Raw genomic sequence first — 21,933 nt, 5'->3', positions numbered from 1 at the left:
TCCTTAGCTCCTCTATGCCCACTCACTTTTAAAGAAGATGCCAAAGTTCCTCTTATTCTTTCCTCTCTTTCCAAGGCTCCCATCTGTATTTTCAGAACATCTGTCTATTTTCCCTCTGATATTTTTCCTCGTTCTCTTTATAGATCCAGCCAGATGGATTTTCAGCACCAGATTTTTCCCTGTTGCTGTCAAAATCAAGAAGAAAAACTTTCTAATTTCAAGCTTATTATTGTTGTACATTGTTATACATCTGACCTTTGAAACATATATTGTCTACAACCACAATCTCTTACTTTGTGCAAAGTTCATCTGTTATCTAAATAAATGTCAAATTTGGGATCTTGTTAAGCTTTTAGCTTCAGTAAAATAACTGTGAATTTCTGGAGTTTACTCAGACAATGTAAAAGAAACATTTATTTCATTGATTTTGACTATTCAACCTTTAAAATTTCAGAGTGTATTTGTTCTTGTGTTATGAGAAAATGATTTTGTATTCTTTCCATGTCCCCATTTATTTATCTGCTTTCCAAGAAAGTTTCCCCACAGGAACATCTTGGTGACTTTTATTGCTCTTTTATGAGTGCTTTTCCACTGTCATAATAATTTGGTTGGTTGGTTTTTGAGGCAGCAAAGCCACAAAATCAGGGCCTGTGCATGCTCACAAAAAAGATTTTTTTTAATACAAGAGACTCTAAAAACAGACAGAAGGTTGTATTAAAAAATAACCATGAAGACATGAGATTAAACAACAAATAGTTTATTTAGCACAGTTAGTGTAATAAATAAATCCTTGCACATGGAAATTCCCTAAGTCTCTGACCTTTTTCCAGAAGTCCCTGTTCCTGTAAATGAAGTGCTCTATTGTCCCTTTTGTGAGGACCAGCACAAGCAATCAGAATTAGGCTGACTTTGGAATTGACTCTTTCAACTCCTCAGAATCTTCTGCCTCAAAATAAGGCTCCAAAACAGGTTTTAATTTGACTTCTTCTGGTGGCTTGTGAGGCTCTTCTCTCCTCTTCTCTCCATCTTTTAGAAGTGGAACCAATGTTTTCCAGTGCTTCCCTGAAACTAAAAAGCAAAGGAATGGTTAATTTTTTTCCCTCCAGAGAAACAGAATAAAATATTCAAGTGGTTTGAACAGGAAGCTGCTGAAAGAAGAAGAAAGAAACAGGAAGAAATGACTTTGTGGTTTTCTTCCCCATCCTGTTCCACAAGTTTTCCATATTTCAGGTGGTAAGTACTGACTGCACAGTGAAATGCTTTGGTGCTGGATGCTGAGCTCCCAAACTCTGGGGCTGGGGCTTTGAGTCTCTTTTACTCCAGAGAGTCTAACTGTGAGAAGTGAGCCCATTTCATCCTTTGCTTTTTGTGCTGGCTGAAAATGCCATCAGCTCAGCCACTGCATTATCACTAAGTGCAAAGCACTGACTGCCCTCCATGCTGCTGCTTTCACCAGAGTGCAGGATTTGGGTCCCTGAAAGCCTCACCTCTGCCAGGCTTAATGGAGAAACTGAGATTTCGTCTGAGGTCCCCAGAGTACCCAGGGTCTTCGTTGATGATGCCCAGATTAGTGTTCCACGTGGACCAGTTCACTTCATCAACCCTGGGGAGGCAACAACAAACCCATGATCTATTCTAAGAATCAGTTTATACCACAAAATGTCCCCTCTCAAGCCTGAGATCTGACCCAAAGCCCAGATTAAACTGACCATTGCAGACACTATTAGTGCACTATTCCTCAGAGTGCTCCAGGGGGAATGTTCTGCTTCCCACCACTGGATACTTGAAGCTGTTTGTCTACAAAAGCTTGTTGGCTTGATACACAAACACAGAGGTTACCTGAAGCACCATCTGTAATCATCTTGGCCATCAGGGGTGATCCCCACCAGGACTTGCTTCCCAGAGCGGAACGAGTGCCTCAGACAGTTCAAGTAGCTGTTCTCAATGTCCAGGATTGTGATGGCTCTCTGCCAGGTAAAAGAAAGCAGAGCACTGAGGGGCTGCTGGTCAAAGTCAGACAAATCCTGAATTCTTTCTTTGTTTTAAAAACCCTGATATCTTATTATTATCAATATCTTAGAGCAGACACTGTAACTCTGCAGCATCACCCTTTGTTAATACGTCACTGAAAATGCTGAATTACTGCCCTGAGAATAAAACTGAAGTTCCTTTCTTACCTCCAACAAAAACTGATTCTGGTAAAGATTGGTTTTCCCCTTGCAAAATCTCTCTCTTCATAGTCTGATCAGGATTTTCCATCATACAAAGCCCAATAATTTAATCCAATTACAAAAATACTTCTTTTCTTACATTATGAAAATCTGTAGAGCACTGGCAACATCTGCTTGGTCAAAACATCAAATATACATGGAAAAGGAGCTAATACACTTTTTTTAGGAGCTGTTCAGGTGAATCAGGAAGAAGCAATGACCTGCTATTTAGATGTCATCTCCTAAGGATTCTTTCTGAAATCTCTTCTGATTCCCCACACCTTTTTTTTGGACAGCAGCCTGACAGAACCAACACACCTGGAGTTTCCAGATGCTCTTGCTCTCCTGTGCAATTTTGTTGACAGTTTCCCCCATCAGTGCAATGAGCATGTTGAGCAGGAGGATGTAGGTGAGGATGACATAGAGCACCAGCAGGATGACAAACACAGACTTGAACCTGTAATTCTCTGTGAACTCCAGGTCCCCCATGCCAATGGTGAATTTGAAGAGCTCCAGGCAGGTGTAGTAGAGGCTGTTGTAGGAGGTGCGGCCTCGTTTCAAGTGGCAGCACTTGGCATAGTCAGAGATATTTGTTTCCTGCCCCTCGTTGTCATCTTCAATCAAAGTCACCACAGCTGTGGCCAAAAGAGAATTCACACAGTGGAAACACAGTTTGAGATCATAACTTCATAGCCAGCAGTGCAAAGGAGCAGAGAGGTAACACACGTTCCCTGCACGGCACATTGACCCCAGGGAAATTGCCCTATAAAATATTCCCCAGAGCTGACACCCTCTTAGCAGGTGCTGCCTCAGTTTTCTCCACATAGGAAAGGATGACTGGTTTTCTATTCAGCTTTGCAACTTTGAAAAGCTGTATGAAATTACTACAAACAATCGTTATTCTGAAGAGATTTGGTTTTTTACATTTTTTTAATTAGGTTCATTTGTTCGTTTTTAGTTGTGAACAAAAATATCTAAGCAACTTAAAAAATAAAATTTTCTGAGATTCTTTTAGCTTAAAAAAAGTAACTGCAAGTAGAATATTACCTGTGGAAAATCCCAAGAGGAATACAAGATAGACAAACATGAAGCGACATAAATCCCTAAGGATCATCTGTAGCAAGGAAACAGATGAAAAGATTTTAAAACTTGAATGTAAACTGCAACAAAAACTGGTAGAAAATACTACTTTGGCTCAAGAATGCATTTGCTCTGAACTGGCTGTTCATGCATTAAGCATTATTATCCAGCTGAGATAATAAACTTTAATACAGAAAACATTTTTCTCTTCTCCATGCAACAATTTACACCCAAATGCAACACATACACATGGGAACAGTTTCCTCTTTGTGAGCACAAACCACATAAAGGCAGTTCCATCTCTCTTCCCTCTTGGGCTGGCTGGCTACATCACAGAGAGGTTTATTAGCCAGCTACTGCCTCTTTGCTAATTGCTCTGGCAACATTTTATTTATACCTGGAGAAATTTCCAGCTGGTAGAAAGCTGGGCCGTCTCCCACCAGAGCAGCCTGGAGAGACTGGTGAGGCTGTTCTCAGTCTCCTTGCATCCATGCCTACCCAATTATAGTTATTTTGAAGCATGGCAGGTAATAAAAATAATAATAATCATCATCATCCTATCAAGACTGCTATAAAACATATGGGTGAAGAGCAGAGGGGGTTTTTTTTATCACATTTTATCACTTCACTCAGAAAATAATAACAAAGGCCAGCAGAGTCATATGAGAGGCAGGCATGGCCTGGAAGTGGGGCTGCTGCAGAAGCTCGGGTGAGGCTCTGCTGCCCCCTCAGGCGCTCCCTGCACTGACCTTGGCGATCATGACCGAGTAAATCCCCATCTGCTGGAAGCCCCGCGTGTAGTAGAGCATGTTGGCCCAGCCCAGGGCCAGGGAGAACACCATGGAAGCCACGTAGAGCTCCTGGCCACAGAAGTAGAGCACCACAGAGCTCAGCAGGAGCAGGGAGTGGACAAAGCTGGAAGACAAGAGTGGTGTGAGTGCAGAGGGCTGAGCTGGCCACAGGTGCTGGGAACAGAGCAGCCCCATGGGGGAGAGAACAGAACAAGGGATTGTCCAGCTGGGAAGAGAAAGGGCCTAGGAGAGGCAAAGCTCCCTTAGCAATGGGAGGATTTCTGCATAAACAACGTGTAAATCCCACTTGGAGATCTATTCCTAACTCCTGCATGACACACTGAACATTCAGACACTTAATTTGCTTTACCTCCACTGGAGGTCACTGACCCAGACCCATCTGTTCAAGGATATCCACAGGCAACTCTAAAGACCCAGGGAATTATAGCAAAGCTCCTATCACAGATCCCACACACTGAGATGCAATCAAAGATATTGGAGCTTACAAAAGAACCTCACTGTAGCCATCAACTATCAGGGTCCTCAGTGATGGGCGCCTCTGCACGAAATACTGGATCTGAAAAGGGAACAAAGGACAGGTTTGCATCAAGGAAATATTAATATCCCCTGTGAATTAATTAACTAAGCACTGACCCCTGTATCAGGGAGTTGGTACCCATAAAACACCTCAAAACCAACACTGGTGTAAGATCTAGGGAGGACTCTTCCAATAACATCAAGTCAAGGAAAATGATTTGTACCTCTTGACTAAAACATGGATTATCTAAGCAGCCAATGCTCACTAATAGGAAAAGCTTGTTTGATTCTCTCCTACACCTACCCAAACAGCAAAAGGAAAATTTTCAAATATCTTACCCCTCTGAAAAAAAAATAGAGGCCTCCCAGTACACTCAGGATCTCTCCAGTTACTCGAAAATATTCCCCAGTGCTGTAACCAAAGGTGAAGGGAGGCTGTAGAAGACAGAAAAACAGAAATGTTCAGCAGAACTGCTGGCCTTGCTGGAAACAACTCCATTTCTGGGGGAACAGGGAGTGGTTAAGTGTCTCAATGTGCTGCAGCAAGGGGGCAAGACTGGGAAGCAAGCAGGGTCAAATCTCTCTCCCACTTTTAGGAAAGGGGAAAATTTGGATGCTAAGGGCAGGCATTCAAATTGGGATATCGTGCAGTGGGTGGTTCCCCTGACACAGGACAGGATGATGTACCTTTTCATTCTTCTGTACAGGTCTGTAGTAAGCAGCTGCAGTGAGGATGGTGATGTGCATGGTGTAGACAAAGAAGTTGAAGTAGAACAAGTGCTTGACAAAGCGGTCCCACTTGTCCTGCAGCAGCCTGTTAAGGGGCTCCACCAGCAGCATCTCGTGACGGTTCTGTGCAGGAGCAAAACGAGAATTTTGCTAGGACCAGAATATACTGGACTTTGAAAAAAACCATATTCTATAAATCTTCAGCAAATGATCCCTCTAGTTCCCTTAAGCTCAGGGTGGATGTTGGTGTTTTATGGAAATGAGGGAAAAGCTGCTCTGTGTGGAACATGAAGCTCTCCCCAGGCAAGGAGGTGCAGTACTCACTGGTGTCTCACTGCTGTAGGCAAGGATCTCCAGCACTGAATTTTTCTCACAGGTGTCTATACAGGACAGGTCATAAAGAGAGGAGTGGACAGGTCCATAGGCCCATTCAGTGAACTTCCTGGACAAGTGTCTGCACTCGGGGTCTTTGATCTCCCGTCTGAGGATGTAAGCGAAAATCTAATTGCAAAAGAACAATACAACCAAGGTTTCAGTGCTAAATGGACTTGTCATTCCTCAGCCTCTCCACAACACAGGAAAGGTCATTTCTCCCTATTCAACTGAGCTGAAGCCAACCACTGGAGCACTGCAGAGATCACAGTCTGAAATAAACACAGTAATTTTCTCACTGTGTGATAGCAGATGGGAAATACAAACACCTCTTACAACTTGGAATTATCTGTTTCAAAACTGCAAGAGAAAAGCAGAGATGTTACACATCTCTGAGCAGTCACTTTGAATGGGGACTGCCAGAAGATGAGTTACATCAGCCAGTGTGAAATAAAAGAGCTCCAGTGGTTCAGATGATATCAGAGACTCACTGTGTTTCCTCTGGGGCTGCCTTGCATACCAGTGGGGTGTGAATAAACCAGCTGGGCACAGACACACTCACCCTTTGTAGCCTTTGAGGGCTGTGCAGTTAAACAGCAGCATCAGTTCCTCTTAACTAAAAGACCTCAATAATGAAGTTCTAAAATCCATTCTGCATAAATGTTTTACATGTTCTCTCTATAATGTGACACAGCAATGGGACAGTCAAACACCTTTGTTCACCTACCCCTATCTTCCCTGTTTTGGCTGCCAGAGTTAAAGGAGTCAGCCCTTTCTTGTTGGTGAGTTCTTCCAGCTTGAGGATGGGATTAATTTTGGCACCAAGGATCAATATGTTATTGTACATCTTGGTCACAAACTTGGTGTTATCCTTGGTGTTATCTGCAATCTCCACCAGTGTGTGCAGGACCATGTTGCCCATGGAGTCCTCAGCAGCAATGTTGGCTGCCTGGTAGGGATTCTCCAGGAGGAATTTCACAATGCAGAGCTGGTTGGTGCAGGCAGCCAGGGACAAAGGCAGCTCTCCTATGGCAAGAAATGGGAAGGAGTGGTCAGAAAGCCCAGTATCAGAGGTGCATAAGCAGAAACATCACATTGTTTTCATCTTTCACCATGAGAAAAGATTAATTTCTCTGTCTGGAACAGCATCAATTCTTGTGATAGCTGTTAAAATAGGTTTTCTTTAGTTTAACTACATCACAGAAACACAGCTGCTTAAAAAGCCCTGCCAGGACAGGAGCAGGTTACAAATGATACAGTGCCCAGAGAACAAAGGAAAGCTGACACCAGGCTCACACTGAACACAGCTACCAACTGTGTTTCTTTATAAGCTCAGTCTTTGGGAGGAAATTTTGGCCTAAAGGTGGAACAGCCCATCTGGTACTTCTGAGCCTCCAGTCCCACATAAACAGGATTATTTAACAGCTTGCACTTGGGATGCTGCTAGGACAACTCCATCAATAAAGACCATACTGTGCTCAGTCCTACCAAAATAAAAGCCAGATTTCCCTTTGATTTTCCTGAAGAACTCCCCACAGGCTCTGGCATGAACATCTGCTCCATTCTGGACCAGGAGCTTCACCAGGTACATGTTCCTCCTCTCGATGGCAATGTGAAGAGCAGTCTGGCCTGCAGAGACACCCATCAGACAGAAATCCTCAGCATTTAGTACAGACTGAGAGCTTTCAGCACTGCAATTCCCTCAGCTCCATGTAAGATGCTGGAACTGAGAGCTCTGCAGGCTAAAAAGCTCTACAACTGAACAGGAAAAAAACCACACACACAGCAAATGCAAGTCATTAAATCACTGTATATCAAAAAAGGCAGAATATTGCACCTAACAGGGCACAGCCCCAGCACAAATACACAGATTGTCAGTAACACACCAGAACTTTGGGGTGCACAAGGCCTCATGCACAAGGCTTTGAGAGCCCTGCCTGACCCCATTTCAGTCTCAGCACCCTAAGCATTCACTGCAGCAGCTGCTTCCCTTACCCTTGTAGTAGTTGTCAGTATATTCTGCATTAACAAACTCCTTCAGAGTTCCAGTTTTCCTTGCAATATCCAGCAGCAAGGGAATGGTATCGTTTTTCCCATCATGTAGATTCAGCATGGCTTTCAGTAAACAGGTTTTGCCAGTTTCAGGCTCTGTAAAACAAAAAATTGCAGGTATAAGAAGTGATTACAAACCCACCATCTATACTCAGGCAAGCAGGAATTAATGAGGTTCTTTTCAAAAGACAAGAAACGTCATTTAGTGTTTCACAGAAAATTTCAGCTCCTGTAACCTTCCAATCAATGGGTTGCCCAATCAATAGGGCTATTAAAGGACCTCCTGCAGACATGGAACATAATTATCTTTTTTATTTTCATCTCAGGAGCACTACTGGGAGAAGAAGAAGGCAACTCAAGGTATGTGACACTAAAAGGTACCTTTGAACTCCTCATCTGTGAGATGCTTGAAGGTTCTGTTAAGGTAGAGTAGCAGGTCACTGAGGTCCTTTGTGTTGCCTTGGGCTACAGCATCAAAGATCCTTCTGCGGTCATAAAATCTGAAAGCTTTTTCTGAGCAGCCTGTGATGGAATCTGTAGACAGGAGCCTAACAAGGGGAAATGTCAGTTACCTAAAGTCAGATATTTAGCAGGCTTTTTATCAACTACCAGAACTGCTCTTCATTTGCTCAGGTGAAGTAGTAAATGCTGCAGATCAGAATAGGTACCTCTGCAAAGACTAAAGGAACAAAGTCTGCAAGCAACTCTCCTGATAAAATTACAATTCTGTTGCTGAAAAGCTGAGAACAAGTGATCAAAGAGGCATTGAAGCTTGGCAGTGTAACTGCAAGCCTGGAGCCAGGCAATCCCTTGTTCTCACTCTGAACCAGGTCCATTCACTGAGCAGCCTCGAGCAAGTGAACTGAGGCCCACTGCCAATTTTGGGCATAATATCCATGGAGATTGAGATTTTTAGAGATGCCAAGAGACAACAGTTATTGTCACTTTCATTTGCAACACTCCTTAATTTGGCATAGAAAACAGTGAAACTGAAAAAATGGTCATGCTCAAGTGGAGAGAACAAATGCTGCTCTAAGAACCATGGCCTGCAGCTGTCAAACGATTCATTACAACCAAATCTCACCAGGCAGACTTACTTGTGAAGTTTGCCCCTCTCCAAATTCACGTGGAATTTGATGACAGAAGGTGCCATCAGGTGATCCATCTGGCAGAAGGAGTCCATGGGAGCCATGTCCTTGTCACTGTCCCCCATCACAAAGCGGCCCCGTCTTGCAAAAATGTTGCTTTTGGGTGGGTGCACCCTGGAGCTGAGGGGGCCCTGGGGGTTGTCAGGGGCTTCCTGGACAGAGTCCTCCCCATCTGTGTGTTCATCTGTCACTTCAGATTCCTCCATGTCAAAACTGCCAAACTTCTTCATTTTCCCAAGGATGGAGGACATGATGAGCCAGCGGGCTGTGAGGAAGGACACAAACACCTCAGGTGAGCACGTACAGGGCCATGAGTCCCCTTTTGGCCAGGAATGTTTTCCACAAGCAGCAGGGAGTGGATTGGTTGCTCTCATCCCAGAAATGAGGCAGATGGACACGTTCTCACTGTGCCCACAGCCAGAAGAGTTTAGTAGGGTCTTTATTCCATTTGTTCCTGTTCCCACTGCCCTCACCCATTCCAGAATGCAGAAAGCAAACCAGAGCACCCCAGAGCTTCCTGCCCATTTCCCTGCAGAGCTAAGCCTCAGCTACCTCTGCCTAAAACCACTGCCTCATCCTCCAGTCCTTGCTAAACCCTGAACAGCCTCAAACCCCCAAAATCTCTGCTTTTCTTCTCTACTTTCTGACTGGTTTGTGCCACAAACCATTCTCATGATTCTATCAGGGATGTGAAAAAATCCCTGCTTGTGCCATAACCTGATCTCTGGGGTGCTGAGCACAGAGGGCTTCCTGCACCCAGGAAAATGATCCTTAAGGGCTTTGCCAGAGTTGTGGCAGTGCCTGATGGAAACTGAAGTGTGTGATCCTTGAGAGGTGACTGTCACCCCAGCCATGAGGCACGGAAACACAGAGGAGAGCTTAGCACTGATAAGAACAACCACAGCTGATCTTGTCTGATTCACAACCACACAGAACCTGACACAAGCAACAAGTACACAATCAGAGAATGCTTTGGGTGGGGAGAGACCTTAAAGCTCATCTCATTCCACCCCTCTGCCATGGCCAGGGACACCTTCCACTATCCAAGGTTGCTCCGAACCCTGTCCAGCCTGGCCTTGGACACTCCCAGGGATCCAGAGGCAGCCCCAGCTGCTGTGGGCAGCCTGTGCCTCCCCACCCTCACAGATAACACACTGCTGAAGGTAAAACAAGTTGCCTTTTCTTTGTTTGGTTCCTTATCAACATATTTTAATCAGACAAATATTGTCCTCCTGCCACTGAATGGAAAATAGCCTGGAATTCCAGCAGTGGAGACAGGAACACAGATCTGAGCTGCTGCACAGCTGGCTTGAGACATGCTCTGAAACCCCACAGTGCTTGGAAATCCTACAGCTTTGAGCACAGGAATGTCACTGAATCTTTAAAAAGCCTCAAATAATAAACCACATTAGGGTGGTCAGTAATTTTCTCTGTACAGTCAGGGTGAAAACAACACGAACACACTTCAAGGTTGTTTCTCTTCTGAAGAGAAACATTCTGAGGGTTGTGTGCAAACCTGCATTGAAGCTGGATTTTCAGTTCTGTAGGAATAATTCATGTTTATATCAAGAATCACATTTTTCTGTGAAAGCAGGACAGGGAAGAAAATTTTGTCATTTGCATTTTCTATCATTTTGTACAATATACACATAAATAAAACATCAATTTGCAAACTTGCACCTTTAGGGTTACTGGAAACAATCTGTCTTAGCACAGATAAAATGCTAATGACTGCAATTTAAATTGCTCACCTTTCAAGTCCTTTGTCTCCTTAGAATCACTCTGAAAAAATAACATAATATCTTATTAACTGAATTGTCCTATAAATAAGAAGTAAAAATATTTCTATTTGGAACAAGATACTAAAATTACAGAAGAACTATTACTACAGTGAAAAAGGAATAAAACCAGTTCTATAAAATATAGAAAAATACAGTGGGAATATAGTAATGTATAATTTTAATTTTTTGTCTATTTAAACTCATGTGGATTGAGCCAAACAGTGTGTGGCTACAGAACACACAATCAATTATTTTCCACAAAATAAATATAAATGTGCAGAATAGGTTCAATCTCGTCTCCCTGGCAATTGCTCAAACCTACATTATACATGCTTTCCTTTCTAAAGCCTGGTAATATATTTGATAATGAAGACAAAGCTGCATTTCCTCATGAGTAGGAATTTGCAAGGGAAATAACCTTCACAAATCTGTGGAAGGATTATCAAAAAACCCCAATAAGCATTATCTAGTTCAAAAAATACACAACATACTTGATCTCCTTGAAACCCATGTACACAGAAGTTTGATACAATGAACAAGGAAATATTTTGGCTAGAATGCCTTGCCACATCACAAATAACAGAGTTTAAAAATAACCAGCCATGCTATTCAAACATACATGCAGAACTTACAAATATTGACAGAAATCCTCTCTTCTGAGAAATGGTCCAGGCTCAGTGAACACCCCCTGATCTACAGGAATTTGGTGCCAGATATTCCTCCTCCAAGGTGCCTGGACTGCAAAGCCCTCAGAGTTTGCTTCTCCACTTCATTTGTCTGCAAAATGTGATGATTTTTAGAACCAAGGGAAGTTCACTGGAAAAACAGAGAATAGAGCAATAAGATAATTAAGAACAATTCTGGAACCAGAAGCATCAGTGGCTTCTATTCCCAGAGGTTTAGCAAAGCGCTTTACAAGAATTGCAGTAAGCTGCTGTTGTTTTTCCCTCCCCTTTAATTGCATTTAGTAATGGATATTCTTCTCCAGATTTCCTCTTCGTAAATACACTCAAGTTTGCAAAAAAGACCAAAAAAAAAAAAGAAAAAAAGCATCCAAACCACCAGACAGCAACTGTTTCTGGGGGGGTCACAGTTTCAATTCTTGAATTTCAATTCCATTTACAAAAGTTTGTAAAATGTTTGTAAAGTGTGGCTGATTTAAAGATAAACATTTTAACAATAAGCTGATTCAGAACAAAGTTGAGGAAGAGCCAGTAAGTCCAAAGTTCTTTTTATTATTTCATGCTTCTCCTAGGTTTTATTTGAATTGTATATATATATGTATGTAAGAGTCAGCCTCTAAATATTACTGTTATGAGGGAAAAAACCCCAACTTATCTAACCCTGGATGGATCTAACACTCTCAAAAATTCAGAGCTGTGTCATATATTGCTAAATATATAATTTACATAAGATTTTTTTGACAGAAACTGAGCTGAAGAAACAGCTCTTCCAGAGGCTGTTAGGCTGGGAGCAACCCCCCAACTTCCTGAGATTTTGAGTAGAATATGAAATTATTCAATGAAATTATCAGCCTTTTGTTTTGTAAAAAGTGGCTGTCTCTCTGGTCTTGCCTTGAATATATAAAAGAATTATGTATTTACCTATTTAATAGCAAACTAATTAAACTCCTCATATCTGTGGTACTCAGAGTAACAAGGCTCTTTATTAATGCATAAATATAGATTACCAACAGGCAGCTCCTCAGCAGCATCCAAAATGCTGCAAAGGTTTTTGATGCAACAGCATCATCAGCTCTTGCCTGTTATTCAATAAAAATGAAAGCAGACCTGTTGATAAAAATATATTTATAATAATGCAATGTACATGTAGACAGAAAGTATAAATATTTTAACATTAAAATAAAGACTAGGAGAAGAAATAATTTCTAAGAGCATAAGATAGGGGATAAAACTTGGAAATTTTAAGGGAGTGCACAAAAGCATCAGACCAAGTTACAGACAGTAGCTCATCTCTCCCAGCCCTTTCCAACATATTTCCTACCAGGAAAATGAGCCTCACAAGAAGTGTCTTTTTATGCAGAAAGTTAATGGATCTTTCCCAGTCACTCAGATAAATTTAATGTGATAATTACTCCTCATTTCACAAATGGGAATGACAGAGCAACAAAATGTGCAGACCCAGGAGAAGCAGTGAGAGTGCATGTGGAATAAAGTTAAAAAAAAAAACCAAAAAAACAAACATTAGTGTGTCAGGAAAAAACCAGAAAGCTGCATCAGGCCATTCCAAATAATGACTTTATTTCCTATGGAACATCACCATAGCTGCCCCCACAGCAGCATCCACATCCTTCCCATAAACCACAGGGAATGGAAAAATCCTCTCCACTTCCTGCCTCAGCACCTCGTTCCTGGCAAGGGCAGTGCCACTGCCCAGGACCCTGGTGACCCCCAGCTCCTGCAGGTGCTGCACAGGGAACATGGAGCTCAGGTTCTCCACGAGGCCACGGCACAGGGCTCTGCTGACATGGCCCAGGGACAGCTCAGAGGCACCAATGCTGCTCACTGATGCCAGCAGCTCAGGAAGGTGTCTCTCTCCAAAGATGGTTGGGTGGATTGAGAGCTTGCTGTGTTTTTGAGCCAAGGCTGCTTGGATTATCCTTGGGTAGATGGCAGATTCCTGAACCTGAAATCCTGCAGATGGGAAATATTTTGTTATCAGTCTGAAAGGGTCTGGTGTATCTCACATGTGGACAGTTACAACAGACACTTGTGGGATCTCAGGATCTGAGTCCTGAGATGCCAGGCCTCCGAGAGCACCCTTGGGGGGCCTGGGAGTCCTGGAATGTTGCCAGAAGTGTCTGGTGGCAGGACTTTGACCCTACACGGGAGACGACACCTGTATGAGGACAGGAGGGTTTCACCGGGGTGAATGGTGAAGAGATTAGATAATTAGAGGGTGAGACACAGGGTTTAGGATTTATGTACAGGGGGGTTTAGAGGAGTAAGATGGAGGAATTGGGTGTGTCCTGTCCTCCTTCTTCTTCCTCTTCTCCTCCATTTTCTTTGGCCATGGTGGCACTTTTGGATTGGTTATTACTGAGAGTGCACCCAGCAATGAGAATAAATGGTATTGGGGAAAAATGATAAATATTGTACACGTAACAATGGGTATAAAGATACGTGGCGGTCCGGAGGACGGCACAGTGTGCCCATGGCTGACTGCTGAGCAGAGCTCTGTTCGGCTGAAAGAACATCTTTTAGATAAACAATTAATAAACATAAAAACCGAAAGAAGAACTGAAGCCTCTTCTCGTCCTTCGATACGCGGGCTGCCCCAAGGCCACCTCGGGCCTTTCCAGGCCCCTCAAACAGCCGAGATAACCGGACAGACACTGATGCACCTGTTTAGCAAAATATTGGATATCTTTTTCAAAGGTAATTGTGTGCCCAAGATTATGAACCATAATTCTCCCATCCAATTGAACCCAGAGTGTGCAATAGCAGAAACCTTTTTCTGATTACCCAACTGCCTGTCCTGACAACAACAGCTACTCCTCATTGCCTGTACTGTCCCACAAAACAATGTCTTTAAAGGGACTGGCAGCAGGGTTCAGCTTCAGTGCCTGGATTCCACGTGAATGCAACATTCACCTTGAGAACTAACTGAAAGAACAATTTCAGAGCTGATTTCTGTAGTGCAAAACCCAAGAGATTATTAAAAAACCTGTCAATGCCATGCTTAAAGCACTTTAAAGATATTCCATGAGTTTGAGTCTTAAAATCCATTAGTGCTGCAAAATATGCACCAAGAGGACTCCTTTGGACTGCAGTCACACCAAATTACAGGCTGCAGTCCTCAAATCTGCCAGCCTTGCCTTTTGAAAATCAACTGGCACAAAATAACTCTGTGCTTGAAACAAAAGAAGGCCTAGAGGGAATATGAATGTGGAGTCCAAGCATGACTGTCTCAGCATGTTCAAAAGCTTCAGCAGGAAATTCCAGAGATCTGGGAAGCATGACCCAGGAATTCCATCCTTGTTCCCTTTATGGCATGATGGAACAGCTCCAGGCTTGTCCCTTTGCTTCAGCTTCCTTTTACCTTGATGATCAACCCCAGTTTTGTGCTTCAACTCTCCTTGAAATGACTCACCCAGCTCTTGTGCCCACTGTGCCACCATTCCCACAAATGTTGCAAGCACATTGCCTCCGTTGAGTGATGCTGCCACTGCCAAGTAGTCACCATTGAAGTAGGGAAAATAAGTGACAGCTGAGGAAGGATCTGGTGCCTCTGGAGGCTGGAAACCCAGGGGCATTGAGATGGTCAGCTGAGCAGAGGTGCTGATATTAAGAACTGAAACACACCCAAAAAAAAAGAGGAAAAAAGAAAACAATCAGTGTTTTACTAAGCTACCCCAAAGGAGAACAATGGGAAAAACAAATCAGATACCAAAATGACCATACCTGCATCAGTCCTCTCAGTCAGACAGGAATAAACAGAGCACTGGAAATCTGCCAGGGCAATTCCCACTTTTGCTCCTTTGGGTATTCCATGCCATGCACAGGTTGTCCTGCCTGCAACACTGCCAGGGTCTCCCACCTCTGGAAGCAAGTGCACAGGAAAGCCAGATTTTTTCAGTCTGGAAGTAGAACAACATTATTGGAATAAAGCAGTTGGGGAATGTGAGGCATTGCTACAAAAAACTCTTTGAAGTCACAGATGAACCTGGCCACACATTTGTGGCTGCTGCATTTATGGATGCTTTCACCAGTTTAGAAAGCTTGGTCTTGGACAGGGGCAGCATTCCAGTCCAGTGGGCTGGGTAAACCAGTCTGGAAGAATAAACTGTTTTCCTTTCTATGCAATCTGAGCACCTCAGATTATACACTGCATCTTCAGTTTAACCTACTGATGTCATATGGACAAGCAGGTCCAGAGTAAAGGGACAAAACCAGCAAAAAATGCAGCTAAATGTCAAAACTTCAGTTGTCATGCAATTAGTAGTTCACAACAAAATCACGAAGAGTTAAGTCCAACAAACTCCTTACATAATCAGCTGCAGGTGCTGCAGCAACACCACCACATTAGTAACAGTTCAGTTCAGCCAGCAAAATGCAAATTTCTGTCACTCTTTCATACCTTGATGAGAAGATCTTTCACCTTGGAGTCCTGGCCTAACCTAAGCCCTGCAATATATAAGGCCTTAGCACTCAGCCCTGAAAGAGCAAATCATTAAAATAAATAAGTAAATAAATAAACTGATTCTTTCTAAGATTTTCTGTAGCTTAATAGCTCTTAAGTATTATCATAAATAAATCTTAGAAATTATGAAGCTCAACTCAAAGAACTAGAGTGGTAACTCTTTACCATGGCACAGGTAACACTGTGGCTGCACTTGTCCATCCCACCCCACCACAGAAAGGGAGAGAACAGCTTGGAATCCCTGATAAATCTCTCAGCTCTGCTGTGTGTAGATTTTGGGCCAGATTTTATCAGATTAAATAGAGCAAATTCTCAATAGCTCCTCAGTACAGGCCACAATTAATTAGGAATAACTTTCAATCCCTTTTTATCTGCAGCACATCAACAGTCAGGGCCCAAAGAGGGGCTCACACTGCTGACATGAGCAGTGCACAAACCCCCCTGAATGGCTCAGCACTTACATATCAGTATTCCAGCTCTTGTTCCTGCAGTTAAAATATCCCCAGCTGGCAGCATTCTGGACAGACATCAGGGGCTTCTTCAGGTCACACAGCATGGCCACCACATAGTCCTGGATGGTGCCAGCTGCATCATAAGCCTTCAGAAAATCTGGACTTTTAAACAAGATGTTTGAAAAAAAAATTTAAAAGAGGGGTTTTTGCTTTAAGACAGTGAGAGAAGACAATTTTCATTGTTAGGGGGAACTTCAGACATGTGGGTCCATTAAAATATCAAACAGCCACCTCAGTGATCAACCTGAATTTTATTGGTTTGGTTTGGTTTTTCTAAATGGAATTTGTTATCCAAGCTGCAGCAACACTTATCTGCAGATGGAAGATGGAGAGAGGGCAGCTTTAAGGAAGGGGTTGTCAAAGTTCAAAAGCACAGCACGGAAAAAATTAGCAGGAAAGTAGTAATTGTTTGTGTGAAATAAATAATACTTTGTTGATCCCAGAGTATTATTGAAAAATAGGCAAATTCCCACTTGCTCTGGGATCCACAAATCACATTGATGGAAATGTATCAAATGTGAAGTAAAACAAAGCAGCTGGGCTCATGACTTATGCAACTCTAAAGATCACACCATGTTCTATAGATTTGCTGGGCACACAGTGAAAAAAACCAAGATCTAATAAAATTTCCCCATTTATTGAACCTGAACTCATTGCAAAGGAAGAGACTGGCTCTTGGAGAAATATGAAACTGAAGAGCAAATCTTGCTGATGCCAAATCATAAGTGAAAAATTATATCCTCTGCAAACACACCACAACAAAGCAGAGCACTTGTGTCACCCCATGAGGATCTGTCTCAGTGTCTGAGGAAGGAAGGAACTGAAATTCATTTAGAGACTCTGTTTTGGCATCTGGCAGCAACCAGACCAAGCAGCTCTGTTACTGTTTTAGGCATGTCTGTACTTTCCACAAAGCAGCACAAGGCAAAATGACAATGGTCAAACTGCACTAGCAGAGCTGCTCTGAGCCATGGTCCAGACCAGAATTATTCTATGATACTTTAAAGCTTCTATTCCTATATGGTGAAAAGCTTACCCTTTTATTAGTGATCTGTAGTATTTTTATGAGGTCAGAGACTCTTGCATGCTTAATTGCATGTAGTTTATATTAAATACTGCCATTTTAAATATTCTTTGACTACTTAATTAAGATTATGATTACAGAGAAGCACAGCCCTCAGCTGTAGCAGCACTAACATGTTACAAGAATACTAATTGTCACATCAACTCAAGATGAGAGCAGCCTTTGGAGCAGCAATGTACCTGTTCTTTGAGTACCAGAAGATTGTGGGACATCCAAATCCTGTAGCCAGGCTGACGTGTGACTGAGGCAGAGGAAGGGAGGAGAGGAAGGCGGGGCTGCAGCGCCCATCCTGCCACGTGACCAGGTTGCTGACCCTGTCTGCCTCAAAGGCAGGGCCTGGGCCACCCTCTGACCACCTGCACCCTGAAAACACAACAGAATCCAAGAAATCCAGTGACTCCTGCAGCACAGCCTGCCTGGCATTCCTCACTTCTGGACACACCTGAGAATTTGTTAAATATATCACAAACAGAGCCAGTAGAGACTGTAATGAAATTAGTCTTAGTTTCCAGCCCTAGATAACATCATAATGCAAATTATCCTTTGTAGCACAGAGAATGGTATCCAAAGCCTTCCTTCTCCTGAAGAGAGATATTAAGGATACAACTTAAACACCAGGTGAGCCTCAAAAAAACCCAACCACAGCCTGCTATGGGAGGTGAGGTCTCACATAAAAACCTCAGCTGGGTCTTTTTCTTTAAATCACCACCTGGAGAATGCTGCCTCAGTAATGGACTGCCCAGGATGGGCAGCACAAAGCTGCATCACCTCTGGAGCCCAAGCAACAAGAAACCTGCATCTGAGAGTATTTAGCAGTGCACTAAGAGCAAAATCCTCATGTACTACACAACAAGGGTAGGATAGGGTTTAATTCAGGGTTTAATTCAGTTTCCCAGCCCAGCCCATTCCTGAGCAGAGAACACCACACCTTTGAGGAAACCTTCCCACTCTTCCATTGAAGAGGAGAGCTGGGCTCAAGCTCTGTTTGCCTGCACATTCCAGGGCCCAGCTCTGACCCCTCCCAGGCCATCAGGGACAGCACAGGTCACTCACTCTGCAGCTGAGGCAAACTCTGGGTTTTGGCCACAGAGCAGAGAGTCAAGAGAAAATACTCAGCTTCCTGACTCACACAAGTATAGCTAAAAATTTAATTCTTGGGTTGGATACAGGGCTTGGAACTCACACAGCAAAAAGCAGCCCTGGAGGCTGGGAGGTGCCATGAGAAACATGCAAAATAAAATACATACTTTTTCTTGTTTCCTCAATTCCCTGTTCTATCAAATATGTTTGAACTGAATTTCCAATTGGCTTGCTTTTCTCATTTTAAATGGATTCTAAGAAATATTATTAGTCATAATCTAACCCTAAAGGACGCTATTAAAATTTTTATTTGTGTCCCAAAGGTCCTGGATTCACTTAGTCCACTCAAAACAAATGAGAGCAAACACCCTCTTTCACTTGATAGAAATGAAACTAAAGTGGCATGTGGCTTTAGGACATAAAATATTTACCAACATGACATAAGAATCTGTGCCTGTGAATACACAAGGCTTTGTTATGCAGCTCCTGGGACAGCTGGAAAGCAACAACAGCTCCTCCAGTCCATCAGCCCTTGGACTTCTTTCTTTCTAATCATTTTTAGTATTTAATGTAAAATTACAGCCAGTAATGAATAGGACAGTGCCTCTTCAAGCAATTAAGATCCTGACAACTTCTGAGAGGCAGTGACCAGCACTTTTGGGAAATCTGCTCTGTGGTTTACAATACATCTTTACTTCATCTGCATAACTCCTGTTAATTAGACTTGTATAATTGTCCAAATGAGCAGATTACAGGGTTAAGTGAAAAGAAGAAATGGACCCACTCTCTGGAAGCCTTAGACTTTGGTTGGTCTATAAGGCATTAGCCAAGAAGATAATCCATCCCTATCTCACAGGGCTGGCAGTCCAAGGCCTGGATTCTTCAAATCTCCTCCCTATCACAAGGATTATCTGGGTATTTGCACAACCAAGCCCCACATGACTACCTCACTGCAGCTGACTTTGTCTCTGAGGCCTTGGCAAGCAGCTGAGCATCCACAATCCTGACCACAGTCCTTCCCAGCTCCTACTGACAGAAGCATAAGCAACAAAATGAATGCAACGTGACATTAATGCATGACTTGCTAGGAAAAAAAAGTCTTGGGATTTTGGGAAAAACCAGAGTTATTGAGATGCTGGACAGCATCTAGGTAAGGGGTTTGTGAGGTGAATAAAATCCCCCTGCAAGTTATTCATGGGATGCAGAAGTTCTTTCAAAGGGCAGCAGATAGCATGTGATGGAGAAACAATTAACAAGGCACAAATATGCTATTCCTCCTTTATATTAACAATTGTGCTGAATCTGCAGGGATGTCATTAGGCTAAATCCTTTAACAATAGTGAGTAGCTAAAATTTCAGTTAAAAAAGCAAAATTCCCATAAGAGCTCTTCTGTTAATTCTGGTTTAGAGAAGATGTGATGCAATAATTTAATCACAGAATCACTTCCCTGTTAATTTGATTTTCTGCATTGTAATACAGTGAGCAGGAATGTTAAAGAATGAATGTTACCTTTATCACTTTTCCAAAACACAACCCCGTGCATTTGTCCAGAGATCCCAATGTGGGTGACTTGCTGAAGCTGCTGCTGAGGCAGAGCAGCAAGGCATTCATTCAGTGCTCTTATGATTTTCTGGACATCCTGCTCCATTCCCTGCAATCACAAAGCATTATCCTGAGCATGAAGCCATTAGGATTCACTCAGTGTATTTATTAAACAAGGCTGCTTTAGTCAGAAGTGAAGGACAGAATTCATTTAGTTTAATAGCATTTATTAGATATAATATTTATTATGTTACTAAACTCTAACAAAAAAAGAGAAGAAAAATTGAAAAAAAATCCCACAAACCCACAAAAACTAAAAATCAATACTACCAAGTTGAGCCTCTTAAACTGAAGGCCAAATGATTTTTAATTTCCTAAATAACTACACTCAACCTTAACCTTATAAAAATCCATGACCACTGACTACAAGTTTTCATTATTTCACCTTATCTATTGCTCTTCATTTTCCTAACAAAGAGACAAATCCATGTGTTCTGGCAGGTGTGCAGTCTCCCCTGCCTCTTCCTAAAGCTCCTCCCTGTTTACTCACTGATGATTTTGATGATGCTGATATTCAATTTCTGGATATTCTATTCCTAGAACCACCCAGCAAACTGACCCATCAGTTCCCCAGAAGCTTTCACACTTTCAAAGGTTCAGGTTACTTTGTGACGGATTAGTGTGATGTTTACAAGACTATTGCAACAGAGTCTACAAATAAATGTGAACTTTGTGCATAGGTACTTTAGGCAGCATAAACTGGCAGGAGGAGGGTTGGCCTGTTTGGTATCCTTGGTATCAGAAACAGTGCACGTATTTTATGATTCTGATTAATCCTTTTTTTAGATTGACCAGCACAATGGATGTAAAGAGCTTTAACAGGAACACTTCTTCCTGGTTATTTCCACAGGGAGTTTCCAGTTATAATTCCACCTCACACTGAAGTGTAAAATAAAATTCCCTTCCAGTTGGCAAATGGTTGCTGTTTGCTTACTGGGAGTGTCAAAGATAAGGTGGTGGCTCATGGGAGAATAGTTTTATAGTGTTTTAGGCAATTTTTCAAAACCTGGGTCCTTCTTAAGTCAAGCAGCTCTGCTTGACTTACTTGAACGGTGAGCAGAGGGTGTTTTAATTCTGCTTTTTGATACCCAGAGACATGCTGCCAATCTGGGCACCAAAACAATCCAGGAAACAATCCACTGCACTCTGCCCAATGAACCAAACAACCCAAGCACTGCAAGGCAAGGCCGGTGTCCTGCAATGTCCCTCAGCACTCCCTGAGGGAAACTGCAGGACAATTGAGCCCTTACCTGCGCTGCAGCTCCGGGGCTATCGCTGTATGCCTGCGTCTCCCTGGAGCAGCTCTGTGCCAGCGCCAGCCCTCGCTCTGTCCCTGTCACCAGCGCTGCCTTCACCGACGTCGTGCCCAGGTCAATGCCCAGCACACAGGTGGGCCCGGGCCCGCCCGCCGCGGCCATGAGGGGATGGATGGCTGTCACCTTGTCACAGGCGGAACAACACCCACCAAGCTGAGCCCCTCACGGCTCCCGTGCCGCCCTGAGGACTCCCAGGGATGGAACCTGAAAGTCCAGGAGCGCGACCTGGACTTCGCCCTCACACTGGAGGTGCTCCCTGCCCTCAGCGCTCCTTGGTCGCTACCTTTACACTGTGACAGTGATAAAGTGCCCCTCCCCCAGCTAACCTGCGCTGCTTTAAACCACGCTTTTTATCCAAACCAAACCACCACGGCACGCAGCCCGCCCTATCCCCCCGCTCACGGCTCTGCCCCCCTCATGAACCCGCTCCGCCACACCCAAGATGGCCCCCGGGGGCGGCCGCAGCGACGCGGTG

General features: G+C 43.2%; 2 protein-coding genes across 5 annotated transcripts; both read right to left on the bottom strand.

The window, feature by feature from the left end:
* Positions 1 to 157: 157 nt before the first annotated feature.
* Positions 158 to 11,403, bottom strand: TRPV1 (transient receptor potential cation channel subfamily V member 1). 3 transcript variants are annotated; one of them, XR_010442441.1, is made up of 18 exons: positions 11,333 to 11,403; positions 10,671 to 10,701; positions 8,869 to 9,184; positions 8,153 to 8,319; positions 7,715 to 7,867; positions 7,208 to 7,348; positions 6,447 to 6,745; positions 5,672 to 5,848; positions 5,306 to 5,470; positions 4,958 to 5,053; positions 4,588 to 4,658; positions 4,040 to 4,205; positions 3,258 to 3,324; positions 2,529 to 2,845; positions 1,840 to 1,967; positions 1,488 to 1,603; positions 821 to 1,068; positions 158 to 185 (listed from the first exon to the last, which is right to left on the bottom strand). XR_010442441.1 is itself a non-coding variant. In XM_064729554.1 (17 exons), the coding sequence occupies exons 3-17, from the start codon at positions 9,168 to 9,170 to the stop codon at positions 899 to 901; spliced, it is 2,535 nt and encodes an 844-aa protein (XP_064585624.1). In that variant the 5' UTR covers positions 9,171 to 9,184; positions 10,671 to 10,701; positions 11,333 to 11,403; the 3' UTR covers positions 742 to 898. The 3 variants fall into 3 exon arrangements, 1 of the variants encoding a protein (XP_064585624.1); XM_064729554.1 differs by lacking the exon at positions 158 to 185 and having other exon boundaries at positions 742 to 1,068; XR_010442442.1 differs by lacking the exons at positions 158 to 185; positions 821 to 1,068 and having other exon boundaries at positions 2,668 to 2,845.
* Positions 11,404 to 11,428: 25 nt separating this feature from the next.
* On the bottom strand, positions 11,429 to 21,902 carry SHPK (sedoheptulokinase). Of its 2 annotated transcripts, XM_064729556.1 has the most exons (8): positions 21,393 to 21,894; positions 20,050 to 20,191; positions 17,639 to 17,822; positions 16,325 to 16,477; positions 15,125 to 15,300; positions 14,814 to 15,014; positions 13,065 to 13,354; positions 11,429 to 11,516 (listed from the first exon to the last, which is right to left on the bottom strand). In XM_064729556.1, exons 1-8 carry the CDS (start codon positions 21,558 to 21,560, stop codon positions 11,514 to 11,516), a joined length of 1,317 nt encoding a protein of 438 aa, XP_064585626.1. In that variant the 5' UTR covers positions 21,561 to 21,894; the 3' UTR covers positions 11,429 to 11,513. The 2 variants fall into 2 exon arrangements, with proteins under 2 accessions (XP_064585626.1, XP_064585625.1); XM_064729555.1 differs by lacking the exon at positions 11,429 to 11,516 and having other exon boundaries at positions 12,937 to 13,354; positions 21,393 to 21,902.
* Between the last annotated feature and the right edge of the window lie 31 nt (positions 21,903 to 21,933).

Source organism: Zonotrichia leucophrys, chromosome 19 (assembly GCF_028769735.1).
Source record: "Zonotrichia leucophrys gambelii isolate GWCS_2022_RI chromosome 19, RI_Zleu_2.0, whole genome shotgun sequence".
Classification (NCBI taxonomy): Eukaryota; Metazoa; Chordata; class Aves; order Passeriformes; family Passerellidae; genus Zonotrichia; species Zonotrichia leucophrys.
The sequence above is the reverse complement of the archived record's forward strand: the minus strand, read 5'-3'. Positions and strand labels throughout refer to the sequence as shown.

Coding starts and splice junctions, on each gene's coding strand:
- TRPV1 (XM_064729554.1), bottom strand. CDS start 9,170: ATGTCCTCCATCCTTGGGAAAATGAAGAAGTTTGGCAGTTTTGACATG. Junction 6,746..7,207: donor GAAATCTGGCTTTTATTTTG/GTAGGACTGAGC, acceptor TTCTTGCCATAG/GAGAGCTGCCTTTGTCCCTG. Junction 1,604..1,839: donor GATTACAGATGGTGCTTCAG/GTAACCTCTGTG, acceptor TTGCCTCCCCAG/GGTTGATGAAGTGAACTGGT.
- SHPK (XM_064729555.1), bottom strand. CDS start 21,560: ATGGCCGCGGCGGGCGGGCCCGGGCCCACCTGTGTGCTGGGCATTGAC. Junction 16,478..17,638: donor TTCTGGTACTCAAAGAACAG/GTACATTGCTGC, acceptor CTTGTTTAAAAG/TCCAGATTTTCTGAAGGCTT. Junction 13,355..14,813: donor ACAGTGGGCACAAGAGCTGG/GTGAGTCATTTC, acceptor TCCCATCTGCAG/GATTTCAGGTTCAGGAATCT.